We start from the raw sequence: 17,659 nt of genomic DNA, 5'->3' as shown, positions 1-17,659 counted from the left end.
GTGTGTAAACCTGGTGATTCACAGACCTGTACCCCTGGGGATAAAAATATATGTTTATAAAAAATAAAAAATTAAAGAAAAAAAAATTTATTAAATCAATATAATTTATTAAAAAAGAAAAAACTACTTTAGGCCAAGTAATATTTGTACTTGCTGGTGGCTATTCAGTAGTATTTATCCAATTCCAAAATATTTTACATTTAGTCAGACATTTAACAATTAAATAATTCCCAGATCACTTGTCAAAAAAAAAAATGAGATTCTTCAAGAAGAAAAGGAATAACAACCAGAACTACTTAAGTACTTTTGTAAGATTGACAAAAGTTGCCATTTGGAAACTATATGGAATCAATTTGGAAACAATATGATATCATCATATTGATAAAATGCCTTGAAATAAAATGAAATGTGGGTAGATTTTAGAAAATATAAAACAAGCAGACAGATTGGGGGAAGAAAAATGCATCCACATAGAAAACGTGAGAATGTTAGTAAGCATATAAAGGGGAAGGGCTTACCCTAATAAACTAAATATGGCTATAATGGGAATAACAGGAAATATATTCTTTAAAAGTTCATGATCAGTTGTTTGTAACAGAAATCAGGAAAGGGGTATTTACTGCAGTCTCTTAGGTGTCTTGGAACATCTTTGTGTTATCAAGAAGGTTGTAGGCTGAGCTTCTAAAACCCTCCCAGAATACTACCACAGAAGAGGACCACTGGAGGAGCCACCTCTGTTTCTGTCTGGGAGATGGAGAATCAAGAAGTCACTGTTCCAGATGGACCAGAGTTAAAAAGCTATGATACCCTGCCACCCAGGATCTGTCACCAAAAGCCTTTTGTTGGGATATTCATAGCACACTCATTATAGCCCTAAAAAGAAACTACTAAATTGACATAAAAGACATAAATTGTGTTATAGTCACACAAGTATACAGTAATGAGAATAAACAACCAGTCTGCAAACAATAACACAACTGAATCTTACAAACCCCATTCAGGAAAAAAGTCAGACACAAGGAGTATATACTATATGATTCCATTTATGTAACATACAAAGTCAAAATTAATCTGTGGAGTATTTCATATACTCCCATAAAAAAATTTTAAGTACCTGCCTCAACTATGGATCTAGGCCCCACTGTCCTAGCCCCAGTCCACACCAGCAAACTCGATGCCTGTGCACTGCTCTAGACTTGGATGACTCTAAGGACCAAGGCTCTACTCCCAGGAAAGATCTCCATCCCCAGCTTGCCTGTGGAATGACAGAGACAGAATAACCTGCATCTCACCTTGACCTTCCTAATCTGCACAGCAGTAATTTGATGGAAGCCAGTCTAATTAAAAGTTCTCAAATTTGAGGGTTTAAGAAGTATAGCTGCAAGTTTGGAATATGCCAGTTTCCAGAGTGAGGCATAGGACAGGGGGTTAGGATGGAATTGTGGGATCAGTGTGCAACTCAGCATCCTTTTACCATTCACTAGCTGATGTCCTTGATATTTGCCTCTTTAGTTTAATCCGGCCTCATCTGTTAACAGCTTGATGCTGTAGCCTTCTCAGGGACTATATTTTATAAATTAGATTTTATTGTAAATACATTCAGATAAACAGCAAAACAATGAAAAATGGAAAAGTCATGACAGGAAACCAAAGTATGTCTTTTTTATTTTTTATTTTTTTTTGGACTTTTTCCCCCTTGTGCAATATTTCAAACATATAAAAAATGGTGAACAAATATATACCCATCACCCAGCTGTACCGTATTTAAACATCTTGCTATGTTTGATTCTGCTCCTTTTTTTTTTTTTTAAAGATTTTATTTATTCATTTGACAGACAGAGATCACCAGTAGGCAGAGAGGCAGGCAGAGAGAGAGGAGGAAGCAGGCTCCCCACTGGGCAGAGAGCCTGATGCAGGGCTCTATTCCAGGACCCTGGGTTCATGACCTGAGCCGAAAGCAGAGGCTTTAACTCACTGAGCCACCCAGGTGCCCTGATTCTGCTCTTTTTTTATTTTTTATTTTTATTTTTAATTTAATTTTATTTTTTATTTTTTTAATTTTTTTTAAAAGATTTTATTTATTTATTTGACAGAGAGAGATCACAAGTAGGCAGAGAGGCAGGCAGAGAGAGAGGAAGGGAAGCAGGCTCCCCATTGAGCAGAGAGCCCAATGTGGGACTCGATCCCAGGACCCTGAGATCATGACCTGAGCCGAAGGCAGCGGCTTAACCCACTGAGCCACCCAGGTGCCCCTCTGCTCTTCTTTTAAAAAGAAACAGAACACCACCGATATAGTTTTTTCCTCATTTCATTCTCCTTCTCCTGCGAAGGTAACAGCCATACTACATTTGGTATATATCACCCCATGCCTTTTTTTTTTTTTTTTTTTTTTTTTTTTTTTTGCTGCATATGTTTGTATCCCCAAATGAAAGAGTATTATTTTATTTTCAAACCATATAAACTGTATCATACTGTACATTTCAGACTGCAATTTGCTTTCCTTTTTCACTTAACACTACAATGTTGGTATATATGGCTTTACTTCATTTATTTTTAACTGCTTTATAGTATGTCACCATATGATAGTACTACAATGTATCTATTCTCCTTGTGTTGGAAATTTGGGTTGTTCCCTTTTTGTTTGTTTGTTTTAAAGGCTATTTATTTGAGAGAGAAAGAGAGAGGGATTGAGAGAACGAGTTTTGGGGGGGCGTGGCACCTGGGTGGTTCAGTCATTAAGCATCTGCCTTTGGCTCAGGTCATGATCACCATCCTGGGATCAAGCTCAGCATCAGGCTCTGCTAGGTGGGAAGCCTGCTTCTCTCTCTCACACTACCCCCTGCTTGTGTTCCCTCTCTCACTGTTTCTCCCTCTATAAAATAAAAAAATAAAATCTTTTAAAAAAGGAGAGAGGTAGAGAGAAAGAGAGAATGAGTAGGCAGAGGGGCAGAGGAGAATCACACTCCTCACAGAGCAGGGAGCCTGATGCAGCACTCACTCCCAGGACCCCAGGATCATTACTTGAGCCAAAGGCAGACCCTTAACCAACTAAGCCACCCAGGGGCCCCCTTTTTGGTTATTATTAGAAACAATGCTGCAACAAACATGCACTTGTCCTTGCTAGATTTCCCTAAAGCCAAAGCTAGCTAATTCCTGGGATCTTGTTGAAATGCAATTTCTGATTCAGGAAGTATGGGTGGAGCCTGAGATTCTGGACTTCTAATAAGCTACAAAGTGATGCTGATGCTTTAGGTATAAAGACCATCCACTGGGGTACCTGGTGGTGCGGTCCATTAAACTTCCAACTCTTAGTATTGACTCAGGTCCTGATCTCAGGATGCTGAGATCAAGCCTTACTCCATGCTTAAGGCTCTCCCTCTGCCCCTCCCTGCACTTGAGTATCTCCCCTTCCCTTTCAAATAAATAGATAAATCTTTAAAGAAAAATAGAGGGTACCTCCTGAGTAGGGTACGTATTGAGAAGTGGAATGGTTGGCTTAATGAGTATAGGTATCTTTGGGATGCCTGGGAAGCTCAGTTGATTAAGCCATTGCCTTTGGCTGAGGTCATGATCCCAGGGTCCTGGGACTGATCCCACATCGGGCTCCTTGCTCAGTAGGGAGCCTGCTTCTCTGCCTCTGCCTGCTGCTCAGCCTGCTTGTGTGCTCTCTTTCTCTCTGACAAATAAATAGCTAAATAAATCTTAAGAAAAAAAAGAGTATAGATATCTTCAACTTCATTCCATTTTTCCAAATTCCTCTCCATAGTGGTTCTATCTTATACCCTTTCTACAAATGACAGTTGCTGTACATTTTTCCTAACTCTTAGTATTATAAGAAAATAAACTTGTTGAGATGATTACATAGTTTTTCTCCATACTGGATTGTGGTATATTATATCAAACAGATTTTCTGATTTTGAAACAGCCTTTCACTTCTGAGGGGAGTACCTTACTTGAATTGGCCAAACTTGATAAGCTATTATTAAGGATTTTTAACTCTAGTTTAATAAGTAAAATTGGCCTACAGTTTTGTTTTCATGTACTCTACCAGTCTGATTTTGTTGTCAAGATTACATTAAACTCATAAAGTGAGTGTTTCTTTTTACATTCTCTTAAACAGTGTATGTTAGAAAGTATCTGTGTTATGTTTTGTTTGTTTTGAGAGATTACAGTTTCTGGAAAAGAATTTTATTTTATCTTTTTTAAAGATTTTATTTATTTATTTGACAGACAGAGATCACAAGTAGGCAGAGAGGCAGGCAGAGAGGAGGAGCAGGCTCCCTGCCAAGCAGGAAGCCTGATGCGGGACTCGATCCCAGGACCCTGGGATCATGACCTGAGCCAAAGGCAGAGGCTTTAACCCACTGAGCCACCCAGGCACCCCGAAAAGAACTACTTTTAATTAACAACTCAATATCTTTAAAAAATTTTTTTTAAGATTTTATTTTTTATTTGACAGATTGAGAGAGCAAAAGCAGGGGGAGCAGCTGAGGGAGAGGAAGAAGCAGGCTCCCTACTGAGCAGGGAGACCAAAATAGGGCCCAATCCTAGGATCCCGGGATCATAACCTGAGCTGACAGCAGATTCTTAACCAACTGAGCCACCCAGGTGCCCCAACTACTCAATTTCTTGAATGGTTATTTCTTTTTTAAAGATTTTTTTTTTGGGGGGGGGGTGCCGAGGTGGCTCAGTTGGTTAAGTGTTTGCCTTTGGCCTAGGTCATGGTCTCCAGGATCCTGTGACTGAGCCCCAAGTTGGGCTCCCTGCTCAAGGGGGAGCCTGCTTCTCCTTCTCGCTCTGCCATGCTCACTCTCTTCCCAAAATATATAAATAAAATCTTAAAAAAAAAGATTCTCTATTTTTAAGTCTTTTTCCCTGAAAACATTATCTATTTAATATTTTTCAAATTGTTACTGTAAATTTACTGTATTGTTTTTGTATTTCTTATCACCATCTTTAAATTTACTATATTTCTAGTTTGATTTGAGTGATTTACCTAATTTCATTCAATAACATGAGTTGATGAAAAATCTGAATTATAAGATAAGTGCAATTCATTTCCATTTATAAACTCCAACTAGGCTGACAAAGTTCTGCTTCAACATAGGTCCCAGAATTAATGAATGCCTGCAGCTAGGCTGGGACATATAAATAAGCATCTATATCACAGATTTTTCGGGTTAAAATGACCTCAAAGTTTATCCCGTCCAACTTCCCACAGTTCAGGAATTCTCTCCTCAATATCCTATACTAATGGTAGTATTCACCTTGAATGAAAGGCATATGGTGGTGGTTTACAGTCTTCACCTACCAATGTTTCCCTTAAATACTCCTTTATTCTGTTCATTTGCTTACCAAAATATCACTCCATAAAATTGTTAAGAACTTAATTTCAGCACAATCTAAATCTGAATAAATTTTCTGTGTATACCCAAGAGTCAGAGATATATGCAAGGAGACACAAAGACACAAGGAGAGAGTGAATTTGAACAGTCAGCATAAGAATTACACATGTCTAGGGGTACCTGGGTGGCTCAGTGGGTTAAGCCTCTGCCTTTGGCTCAGGTCATGATCTCAGGGTCCTGGGATCGAGCTCCATATTGGGCTCTCTGCTCAGCAGAGAGCCTGCTTCCCCCTCTCTCTCTGCCTGCCTCTCTGCCTACTTGTGATCTCTCTGTCAATAAAATAAAATAAAATAAAAGAATTACACATGTCTAGACTACACTTGTTAATTACCCCCCGCCAAACATACACACAGGGAAAGAAAAGAAGAGCAGACCTCACGTAACATTTCCCAGGCAACTTGCAGATGGTTTCAGAAGGATATCTGAAGGAAAGTCTAGGAGAGTGAAAAAATGTTCATGAAATGTGCAAGGTGGATTGAAATCATATATATCACGGTGAGGTAGAAGGCAGGGAGGTGAGTGGCAGGGGATGAGGCCAGAAAGAAAAAAGTGGACCCTGGGAGATTGTGAAAACCTTGTCAGTCCGAAGCCAGGGAATGGCACAGTCAGATGGTCCTTTGTAAATATCCCTCTGGAAAGGGTGCCACGGACTGGCAGTGGGCATATGGAGATTGAGCCAGCATCTTAGTGCAGATTCCTGTGGTACCCAAATTGCAACAAGTCCTACTCTCATCTCTGATGCCTTAGAATTAAGGTGTCCTTAGGTGAAAATCTAAATACTTGCTTTTTTTTTTTTCTTTTCACTATCTGTATTAGGTATAACCCAGTAAAAACTGAAAGAACTATTTTAGACCATGGAGAGGGGATAGCCTAAATTAAAGTCTGATACCCAACAATATAGAAGGAACCATTAAGCTGAAGTTACACTGGGGAATGTAAATGGGGTAAAATGAGTAGTTTTTACTTCTTCCCCTATCTGATTCTATCCTATCATTTATTTAAATCCGTGGACATACATTACATTTTATATATAAAAATAGCTAATAAGGCAAGGTATTTTTATTCATTTGAAGTACATATGTAATTAATTGGGTGTCAAAGTTGTAGGAAGTCACTCATTTTTAAGATCAGTTTGCAAACAAGGGACAAATATCCTTGAAGATTCTGTTCTTTTTTTTTTTTTTTAAGATTTTATTCATTTATTTGACAGAGGTCACAAGTAAACAGAGAGAAAGGCAGAGAGAGGAGGAAGCAGGCTGAGCTGAGAGCTCCCTGCTGAGCAGAGAGCCCAATGTGGGGCTCAATCCCAGGACCCAAGATCATGACCTGAGCCGAAGGCAGAGGCTTAACCCACTGAGCTAACCAGGCGCCCCAATATTCTGTTCTTTAAAATATATGAACATCACCCTTTGTGATACAGCAAAGGCAAATTTATGACTATTCCAAAATGAGTTATCAAAATTCAGACTCATTGGGTTAAAAATTGGTAAGTTTATGGCAAGGAAAATGGATAACATATTGCTGGTTTTCTCGCAGGTTGACCTTTAATCTTAAGATTGTGCGGAAGCAGCGAGACTTCTATTAAAGCTTAGTGCTCAAAGTGAGAAGAGGCTAGGGAGAGGGGAATTGAGCCTGAAAAAAGAAACATAACCATACCCTATACATTTTAGCAACTCTATCATTCTGAGCTAAGAAAATGATCTTTCTCAGCCCAAATGAATTTCATCCTAGGCGAGAAAGAAAAAAGCTAAACACCTAAAAATCTAGTTTTAATCTTATTCCTATGCAGCAATATCAGGTAGTAAACTCGTATTTACCTCAATCATCAGTGCTTGCCTGTTGTTTTTGTTTTGTCTCTTGTACAGGGACTGTGAATTTTCTCCATCATTTCTACATCACCCGGTGGTAGCTTTGTAAGCATATGGCCAGTTGACTATAACTTAAGTTCCCAGAGAAGTGGCATAGTTTAGTGCTTACCACAAACCCAAGAATCGAGTTGCCTGGGGTTAAGACCGGGTTTTACTACTAACTAGCTTTGTGAACTTGGACAAATAGCCAGTTTCTGCACCTCAATTTCCGATTAATAATAGAGACAAACTACCGTCTAATGGGGATGAAGCTGGGAGAATTAAATGGCTTATTTTTTATTAAGTGCTTAAAACCTTGCCTGGCATGCATAGTAAGCTTCCTGGAAGTATTACCTGTTTCCATACAGCCAATGAAAACCCTTCTCTGGGTTTAGAATCTCCTTAGTGCAACTCAGCATGCAGCCACACGATTGAACTGAAGACCACGACCAAACACTGCCTCACAAAACTCAAGGATCACATTTACCAATATTGGAAACTTCTCGACAAATCTTAGGAATTCAACACTTCTGAGAGACCCATAAGAGTATTCTAACACATGTTTCCTGGTTCATCAGAACAGCATAAATTTGGGTTAAAAAAATTATGTTATGCTACTTCACTGGGTAACTTCAAAGTCAGGCCACTTTCAGCTAAAAACTTCAGTCAGAATGAATACGGCCTAGAGCAGTGTGTATCAAGACAGTTTCTTTAGATCTATTTTAACTTCTCAGGTGCTCCTATAACCTCTGATCAATGATTTCCAAGGGCTGTGTTGTGCCTCCTGAGACAGTCCACGGCATGGTTAAAGTGATTATTAGTAAATTCTCTAAGCTAAACTTAGAGGTGACTCTCTCTTTTGCTTTTTGGGGTTATACAAAGTAGTCATTTGTATACATGATAATAGTTAGAATATTTAAAGTCAGTTAAAGTAGATTTTCCTATGGTGAACCTGGGTGGCTCAGTGGGTTAAAGCCTCCACCTTCGACTCAGGTCATGATCCCAGGGTCCTGGGATTGAGCCAGCTCAGCAGGGAGCCTGCTCCCCCAACCCTCACCTCTGCCTGCCTCTGCCTACTTGTGATCTGTCAAATAAAATAAATAAAATCTAAAAAAAAAAAAAGTAGTTTCTCCTAGGGATTATGTACTTGAATCAACTTGTAAGGTAAAACTTTCTTATAATCAAATTTACTCATGAAAATCTTTTAAGTTGTTCTCAAAGTAAAATTCTATTAAAGCAGATTTTACCTCTGGGGTTGAAAGATTGTTCTTTGGCTGGTCTGTAAATGAGGTGGTTGGCTAGCAGTTAGGAACCAGATCCTATGGAAAATACATTTGGCATAAATGTGTATCATTGAAATTATCCATATGATGTGACATTATGAAATATTTTATAGTGTTTTCCACTATAAAAAAAAAAAACCCACACACCCACTCATTATCTCCAACACACCAGACATTGTGTGAGGGTGGAGACTTGTCCAATATTCCTTACCAATAAATGTGGAAAAAGAGACAATTTTTTAACTGAATGGGGAAGCCACTCCTAAGACAAAACTGAGTTTTAAAGAAAAGAGAGAAAAAGTATAACCTGAAAGTGATATTCTTCAGAGGAAAATAATTAGATATGACACAAACAACTCTACTTCCGAATCTTAAAAAATGAGTCCACAAAATGTAATTTTCCAACTTAACTTCTAATGTTATTCATGAAAATTTGACTCATCACTGAAGAACAATGGTTTGCAGTAAATTCCCAGAGTATTTATTTTTTAGGATTAACTTCCAGGAAACTCCAAACTGCCATTTATTTAGCAAAATATAGTTTTTCACTAAGACTAAATACAAAGATCTTTCAAGTGGGCTGTTCAATGAATCCTTCTAAGATACATACTTCTCAGGAAAGAAGTCATTCTAGAAACAGAAACTAAACTTAGTCCTTCAGGTATATGGAAAAATATTTTATAAGTTGTCATAAAGCAAGAGTGACAATAAAAATCCCCAGCAGCAATGATAATTGGATCTTCCCAGGTGCACAATGGCAGAAAAAGTACATCAAGTCTTCCCACATATCCTTTTGCCATCTGAATAGAAGTGAATTTTGTTAGAGATTAAAGTATTTATTTGGTGAGGAAATGAGCTCATTAACGACCAAAGCAAATGGATACTGAAGAAAATTAAAAAAGGCATTCCCGTATGTTTAAGATCTGTCTGGGTTGGAAGGGTTCAGGTTAGTTGGTGTGTGCATGAACTATACTTTTTTTTTTTAAATGTAGTGGTGGTACTACCCCTTCTGTCCAAGTTGATTCCTCCAACACTGAAGTCAAACTACAGTTGTTTTGCCCAAAATTGGCAATTTGAAGTGCAGAAAATATTGTAGAAAAGCACTTAATCTTAAAATCTTGCTAGCTGCCATTTACTTCGTAACCCTGAAGAGCCATCAATCTTCATTCCCTTAACAACTTTAAGGAAGAGGAAAGGGATCAAATAAAAATGGCAACTTTGAAAGGCACTGTTAACTATAAAATACTACACAGGTAAAAGTATAAAGGGCTACAGTGATTTAGACAATTCAGAGAAAAAATGTAGTGTGAACCTTTTATTTTGACAAAACAAACTTTTACAAATTACACTCTCTATAAACTCCCAAAGCTTCACTCATTTAAAAAATAAGAGACGAGGCATCCTGGACTCCCAAGATTTCAGTCATGATTAAAATAGTACCAGATTTTCAAGTTATATAAACTAGCTGCATTTTACACACCATGGAAGTGAAGAGAATTGTGACCAAACATTCACTAGTTTCAAGTGTACCTATAAGAAACACACGGACATACTTGGGTTGTCTATATCACACAGTTTCGTATCAATAAACATCTAAGTAATTGACATACTTATTTTCATAAGACAACTCCATAAAATCAAATTACACATATCATTTGCTTTTAATAATCTCAATTTGGAAACTGAAAAAGAAGAGGAATGTAGAGTTTAAGTAGCTGAAAATGCTATACTCACTGCACACAAGCACATCGTGACAAGGAATGCTAGAAGTGGTTCCTCTTAGGAATGATTTTTGAAAATTTAAAGTTAGATTTTATTGGAAGTTAAAATCTTTAGTGTTTAAAGCAGGTTAAACTGAAGTACTGACTCGACCTCTAAAAACCCAGTAAATTATAGATTTTGTGCAATTAGTTACTAATATATACATTTTGAGATTAATACCAACCTCAATAGATGGTTCTGAAGTATCTACATTCCATAGTTCATTTTAGCTTTGTATGTCAATGAAATGTAAGATTCCTCAGCGGGAAGTTATATTGCTTGTTCTGCACTAGATACAGGTATATATACATATATATATATATATATAGAGAGAGAGAGAGAGAGAGAAAGAAAGAGAGAGATACATATAGATATATATAAATAATTCCAAACAAATGACTGCTTTTCATCTTCAAGGAACCTCTAATATACAAAATTAGACTGTTTTTACCCATATGTATGGTTAAAAGTGCTTCCCAAATGTACATAGCCTACTTCCATAATCTAAAACCAAAAGCCACACAAATGGGTAATAATTTATGTATTTTATGTGAATATTTCTGATATGTCTTTAAACAAATTCAATTGCTATCTAGAAAGGTGTGACACACATGGTACAAATTTCTAAGAACTGGTAAAGTAAAGATCTAAGAACTCCCTAACCTTCAGTTCTGTGCTATTTATATACTGGTTCATTGACTCTGCAAACTGTTAACTCACTCCTTAACCTCTAAGGGCTCCAGGTACTTAGTTTCAGCAGTTCGGAGACCAAAAAGACTAAGGGAGCAGAACTTGTGAGAATTAATCTCCCAGGAAGTTGTTTTGAATCCTGTTACAAATTGATTTAATATGCTTGTGAGTTAAATTTTATAATAATTATATAGACATTTAACAAATTTGAATGAAATGTGATTAAGAACTACACTTAACGCTGTAATCGTAATGAAAGATATTTTTCCACTTATAAACAAAAAGAATTCAATAGCCAGCAGCTTTTAAATAAAGAAATAGTTCCACCTCTTCTCCCTTTTATAAAGTGCTATTTTTAACTGGGTAGATTTACTACACAGCTTTTCAATAATTTCACTGTACGCCTCTAACAAATTCAAGGAAACACTGGAAAATTTAAAGTCTTTAGTACTAGAAACATATGCAAACATTGCTACAAAGCACAGACTATGAGTGTACTTTATTAGTAAAGTGTACCTTACGTGAGAATCATTGATTTAATAATTACTTCACAGAAGCATAGGCTCACTAACATTTATGCTGGTCATCTAAATTAGAAACAGCTTCTGTAGGCAATTCACTTCTAAGTACCAAATAGGGTCTTGTCAAATAGAACCAATGGTTATATGATCCCTAGAATTAAAACTCTGGCAAATTTAGACTTTTAGAATAGCAAAACAAATTAGTGAGAATCAGAACCAAAGGCAATGTTTTACTTAAAAGTACCATAGATTGTGTTCTCTTTAAATAAAATAATTTTTGTATTAAAATAATGTACCTTAACACTGAGTGCAATGATATTCGAGTTAAGAGGAAACCACTCTACGGATTACCTGAAAAGTGAATACTGCTTATTTCTTTAGTTCAGTGATTAGAGTTGAAATTGCTTTTTAAAAAAAATAGTTGAGCACTACTTACAATATAAACAGAATACCATCTTTATTCACTAAATAGTATTTTCGCTTTTCAACTTTGACCTGACCTTCAGTAGTATTTTAAAAGGTAAATGCAATTAGTGAAAAACAAAAAACCAAGGCAGTATGTAGTTTTGTTCACTTAAAATTTCATTATAACTTGCACTTCTTGTTGCCCTTTGAAGAGTAACCACTTTTAAAAACAGAAACATAAAAGTGCAATATTCCTTATTTTGCATGGCATCCAGTAATTGTAAAATCAAAGGAACCCTCAATCACCAATTCTGTACACCCAATTTAAATACATTCCCAGTCCTCAGAAACCGGGACTCCAGTCAGAGGGGTGGCACAGGAAAAAGAGGCCTAGGGCAGGTTTGATGAAATCACTTGGAAACCTACTTAACCCAGAATGCTAGGGGAATTCCTTCCAGCATTCCAACTCCCCAAGTAAGAATGCAAAATTTGGCCTCTTTTCTGGTCTCACTTACTAGCCTACAGTGTGTACTCTATTCCTGAAGACCAATAAACCTAGAATTTTCTAAACGAAATTATTTTTACCCAAATACATTGGATTTCGGCCTCAATTTGAATGAAGATGAGTGACCTTTAAAAGCCCGTTCCTCCTCTTCCTCCTCCCCCTCCTCCAGTGGCTGCTCCTGGTCTCTGAAAGAGGGTGTAGTGTGGATGATCTGGGTCCTGAAGCGGATTTTGTTGAGTCTGGGTTTTATTCGTCCACTAGAGCTGCTGGAGGCCTTGCGACCTGGATCCTTTGCTTTGCCTCCAGTCCATCCCTCAGTCAATTGGTGGTGGTGGTGGTGATGATGATGGTGATGATCCCCTCCATCCTCCAGGACGTGTGAGAGTTTGTAGGTGATGAGGTGTGAAGGGAGCACCTTTGAAAGCCTCCAGCGCCCACCCGCGCTGCCAGTGGCACTCTCTCCATCATCCTCGTCCAGGGCTCCCACCAGGTTCTTGATTTCCTCCGCGATGCTCTGACTCAGGTACTGAGAGGCCTTTTTCCCACTGTAGTCCCTGATGTCCACGTCTGCATCGTAGGCCCCCACCAGCAACTTCACCACCTCCACGTGCCCGTGCATGGCAGCTAAGTGCAGGGCAGTGTAGCCTCCGCTTGTCCTGGCGTTGATGTTCACTGGCAGCTGGTGTTTGTTAGCGAAGTTGACCAACATGGCCAGGAGCTCCTGCCTGCCATGCTTGGCGGCCCAGTGCAGGCAGGTGAAGCCGGTGATGAAGTCTCGCTTGGCGAGCAGGCCAGGCTCGCAGATGAGCAACCCTTCCAGGCTGTCCCACTTGCCGTCTGAAGCTGAGAGCATCCACGCGTGTTCTAGAGGGTCCAGCGTCACCGAACCCCCGCCGCTGCTCTCCTCCTCTGCCGAGGACGAAGCGACCGATGCACTGTCTGAATCGCCCCCCCCTTTGACGCGTACTCCCCCAGAGGAGCTCCCCGGGCTGCTCCCTCCTGGACAAACGCTCCTCTTCAGCTGCGGGGAGCTGCCCATCACAAGGTCCCGGAGGTTCTGGCGGGTAGACCTTGGGGTGGCCATCCCCCCGGGGGAGCTGCCCGAGTCCATTTCCCCGCAGCCGTGGGGCGGGGGCGCTAGGTCCTCGCTGGGCCCGGGGACCGGTCCCCGGGGGGGAGTCTGCACTTCTCGCCGCGAGTTTTTCCTCCGGGCCCCGCCATTGAAGGGCGGCCCATTCCGGCTCTCTCCGGCCGGGCTTGGCTGCCCAAGCGCTGCGGCCAGGGGCTCCCCATCGCTCGGCTCGCAACCCGGACTCGGGGACGCCGCCTCTGGGCACAGGCCGCTCTCCCGGGTCTCGACCAGGCCGTCGAACGCCCCCAGGGAGCAGCTGCTGGATTCGGGTTCTGCAGTCACCGAGATGCTCGGCAGGTCCCGTGGGGACACGGCTTCGGACGACGTGGACCTCTCCAAGAACCTCTTTTTAAGGTGCACATACTTAGAGCCGTCGGCAGGGTGGGTGCGCACCGTGGCTACGGCATTGACCAGCTCCTTGAAAAGGGCGCGGGCGCGGGTACGTTGCTCGGGCTCGCCGCCCAGGGCACCCCTGAAGTGCTGCACCAGCTCGGCATGCTGGGCCCGACCCCCGCGCTCCGAGAGGAAGCGCAGCACGGCTTCGGGGCTGAGCTCCGCCGACCTTTCCATTCTTGGCCGCGCTGCTCGTCCGGCGGCAGGCAGCTTAACCCGGCCCCATTTCGGCCGGCTTCAAAACGCTGGCTTCTGACCGACGTAGAATCGAACCGTACAGCTAGCTACTCGGTATTCGCGCCTGGGCGTCCGCGGCGGGAGACGCCACCAACGCCTTACTGGCGCCGCTCCCCGGGAGAACACACCCCCGCCGGCCCCGCCCCGCTGGTTTCACTCCGCCCCGGAGCCCGCCCACTTCCGGTCCCCGCGGTGGCCGCTAGTTTGGCTCCGGCCAGCCGCCGGTGGGCACGCCCCCTCCCCGCCTCATGACCCTCCCACTTCCGGCCTCCGCGCGGGCCTGCAATCACTGCACGTACCCGCGGCTCTCCGCCGGCGGAGGAGATTTGTTTCCTCGCATCTTCTTCCGAACCTCCTCCAGTCACCCTCCCCCTGCATGGATTTATCGTTCTCTGAGACGTCGAGGGGCACTCTTCTGAGAAACTCGCTTCGCGCGCACGCGCGCAGCGATTTTGTGCGGCTAATGGCGCGCGCCCTGCCTCGTGGGGCCTCCGCCCTCTCGCTCCGCGCCCTCGCGTCACTGAGGCCACTTGGCTTGGCTCCTCCCCTTTTCCTGGACGCCCCCCCCCAATAATACCGCCCCCTCCCCCATCGGAGGCTGGTCCCGCCCGTTATACCCGCCTCCGGCTGGTTCCCCGCGCGTTCCACCCTTCCCGGCCCCACTTTGCTCGGTTCGTAGTCTGGACGCTCTGATCAGGGGCTGGAGCTGAGATCCCCCCGCTTCGCTGGGACCCCCCCCCCCCCCCGCCTTCGTTCAGCTCTCGCTCGGGACCATGACCTCTGAGGTGGCGCGGCACCTGGTGAGTCTCGGTCGACCCCTCACGCCCCCCTCTGCTGCCCAGCACTGCCTGCTCCCCCAGGGCCCGACTCCCAAGACCCCCGCCCCGCGTTTCCCGAGGACACAGCGTAATTTCCTCAGCGCGGGGCTCGGAGCTCGCAGCCCAGTCACGGCCGCGGCCAGTCCAGGCGGGGATTGTGAGCCCCGCCCCTCCTCAGCCGCTACTGCCCACTCGCCGGGTCCTCCCCGGGCGCCCGCGGCCGGCTGGTCCGACGCGGGTGGGGAGGAGGGGTTCTCTTTCTCCTGCGGCAAGGCGGGAGACGCCGGGCTGGGCAGTCCCTCGCCCCGAGAAGCGGGCCCGGGACGGAGCCCAACGTAGCTCGCGGAGAGCGCGGTGCTGGAGTGGCTGGAAGTTTTGCAACTGCTTCCCTGTCTTGCCCAAAGTTAAATCTGAAACAGTGATTGCGGGTCCATCATTTTCATAACGGTTTTGGACGTGCGGAGCGGATCAATCCAACAGTAGTGTAGTAGTTTACGGTTGTACACTCTTCCCTGACCATACTCAACTGGAGCCCAGCTTTCTTGGACTTTGAAGAAGCTCCCTCTTTTTACCAACTGTGCGCTTGTCCTAGTTGTCCTCCATTAGGATTTGAGCTTTTTTTTTTTTTTGGCAGCCTGGAACATAAAAGAATGTATGTTTTGTTCAATGATTTGTTCAATGTTTTATACTTTTATTTATTTTTTTTAAAGATTTTATTTATTTATTTGACAGAGAGAGATCACAGTAGGAGAGAGGAAGGGAAGAGATCACAGAGAGAGAGGAAGGGATGCAGGCCCCCTGCTGAGCAGAGAGCCCGATGTGGGACTCGATCCCAGGACCCCGAGATCATGACCTGAGCCGAAGGCAGCGGCTTAACCCACTGAGCCACCCAGGCGCCCCAATGTTTTATACTTTTAAAATCACTTAAATAATTACCTCATATGATAGTAAGCCAGTGGTTCTCAAAGTGTGGTCACAGTTATTTTCATAACCATACCAAGGAGTTACTTGCCCTTTTCACCCTCTTTCTAAGTATACATTGAGTTTTCAAGAGACTATGTAAGGTGGGATGACCTCACCTTTCTGAGGCCTAATGTGTGTACTTGTTTTTTAAAAAAGTTCTTTTAATTACCTAATACTGTAAATATTAATGGTTGTAATCCAGGTAAGTGAAAGCTCTTTGGGGGCCTGAGACCAGGACGTTTGGGAACTACGGTAGCCTTAGAGGTAAGGTGATGTGTGGAAGTTTTACAGCCAGCTTCTTTGATAGAGCCTGGATAAGGATTTTTCTCCCTGATACAGCCCAAGATCTCTTTGCACTTTTATTACGTGTTCAGAGAACTTTGTTTTTCTGTCTGAACTGTGTTACCGTTCCTTGGTGTGGGTATGTAGATGAGGAAAATGTGCTTTATAAACTGATTCAGAATAATCTTCAGAATTAAACTTGAGCTAAAGAGAGCACTTTATTTAATTGGTATTGTATTTCTTGTGAGTTGGTGTACTTATTTTGCAATAATGCTACCTTTATTTTCTAATTAAACCTTTTATTTTGAGGTAATTGAGGATTCAGATGTAATCGTGCAGTTGGTAAATAATAGAAATCCCCTGTACTATTATCCAGTTTTCTTCAGTAATAATATCTTGCAAAACTATAGTACAAGACCACAAACAGAGCATTGCCATTGATACTGAGAATATAGAGAACTTGCCATCACCACTGGATCCCTTAGGTTGTCTATTTATACCACATCCACTTCATTTCTATACCACTTCCACCTTAACCCCTGACAACCACTAATCTGTTTTTTGTTTCTATAATTTTCTCATTTTAAGACTGCTATATAACAGAATCACAGGGTACCTAACCTTTTTGGATTGGATTTTTTCATAGAGCAAAATTCTCTGGAGATTTCATCCAGGTGGTTGCACGTCATTAGTTTGTGCCTTTTAATTGCTGAGTAGTATTCAATGGTATAGATGTATCACACTGTGTGAGGAACACTTAGTTGTTTCCATTGTTGGGCTACTATGAATAATGTTGCTATAAACATTGCAGTACAGTAACATGTCATGTAACATAAGTCTTCATTTCTGTGGTATAAATGCCCAGGAGTATAGTTGCTGGTTCACATGGCAGTTGCATGTTTATTAGTTTTTGTTTTGTTTTGTTTTTGTTTTTTAAGATTTTATTTGTTAGAGAGAGAGAGCAGGGAGAGCAGCAGTCAGAGGGAGAAGCAGGCTCCCCATTGAGCAAGGAGCCTGATGCCAGACTCCATCCCAGGCCCTGGGATCATGACCTGAGCGGAAGGCAGACACTTAAAACTGCCTGAGCCACCCACTGTCCTGCATACTTCGTTTTTATGAGAAACTGTTAAAACTGCTTTCCATGGGGCGCCTGGGTGGCTCAGTGGGTTAAAGCCTCTGCCTTCGGCTCAGGTCATGATCCTAGGGTCTTGGGATAGAGCCCCACATTGGGCTCTCTGCTTAGCAGGGAGTCTGCTTCCTCTTCTCTGCCCGTCTCTCTGCCTACTTGTGATCTTTGTCTGTCAAATAAATAAATAAATAAATATCTTAAAAAAAAACAAAACTGCTTTCCAGAGTTTCTGTGCCATTTTACATTCCCACCAGGAGTGTATGTGGGATCAGTCTCCCTGCATCCCCA

General features: G+C 42.2%; 2 protein-coding genes across 3 annotated transcripts in view; one reads left to right on the top strand and one right to left on the bottom strand.

The window, feature by feature from the left end:
• Positions 1 to 9,835: 9,835 nt before the first annotated feature.
• SOWAHC (sosondowah ankyrin repeat domain family member C) lies at positions 9,836 to 14,299 on the bottom strand. The gene has a single exon (XM_059406399.1). It carries the CDS (start codon positions 14,117 to 14,119, stop codon positions 12,494 to 12,496), a length of 1,626 nt encoding a protein of 541 aa, XP_059262382.1. The 5' UTR covers positions 14,120 to 14,299; the 3' UTR covers positions 9,836 to 12,493.
• Positions 14,300 to 14,484: 185 nt separating this feature from the next.
• Positions 14,485 to 17,659, top strand: part of SEPTIN10 (septin 10) — a 75,818-nt gene continuing 72,643 nt past the window's right edge. For both annotated transcript variants that reach the window (XM_059406400.1, XM_059406401.1), the window contains exon 1: positions 14,485 to 14,979. In XM_059406400.1, coding sequence (XP_059262383.1) covers positions 14,953 to 14,979 — 27 coding nt within the window. In that variant the 5' untranslated portion in view covers positions 14,485 to 14,952. The remainder of the gene's footprint in view (positions 14,980 to 17,659) is intronic.

Source organism: Mustela nigripes, chromosome 7, assembly GCF_022355385.1.
Source record: "Mustela nigripes isolate SB6536 chromosome 7, MUSNIG.SB6536, whole genome shotgun sequence".
Taxonomy (NCBI): Eukaryota; Metazoa; Chordata; class Mammalia; order Carnivora; family Mustelidae; genus Mustela; species Mustela nigripes.
This window is presented reverse-complemented; position numbering and strand designations above follow the sequence as displayed.

What these genes read in the sequence shown, in the direction of transcription:
- SOWAHC (XM_059406399.1), bottom strand. Translation starts at nt 14,119, where the DNA reads ATGGAAAGGTCGGCGGAGCTCAGCCCCGAAGCCGTGCTGCGCTTCCTC.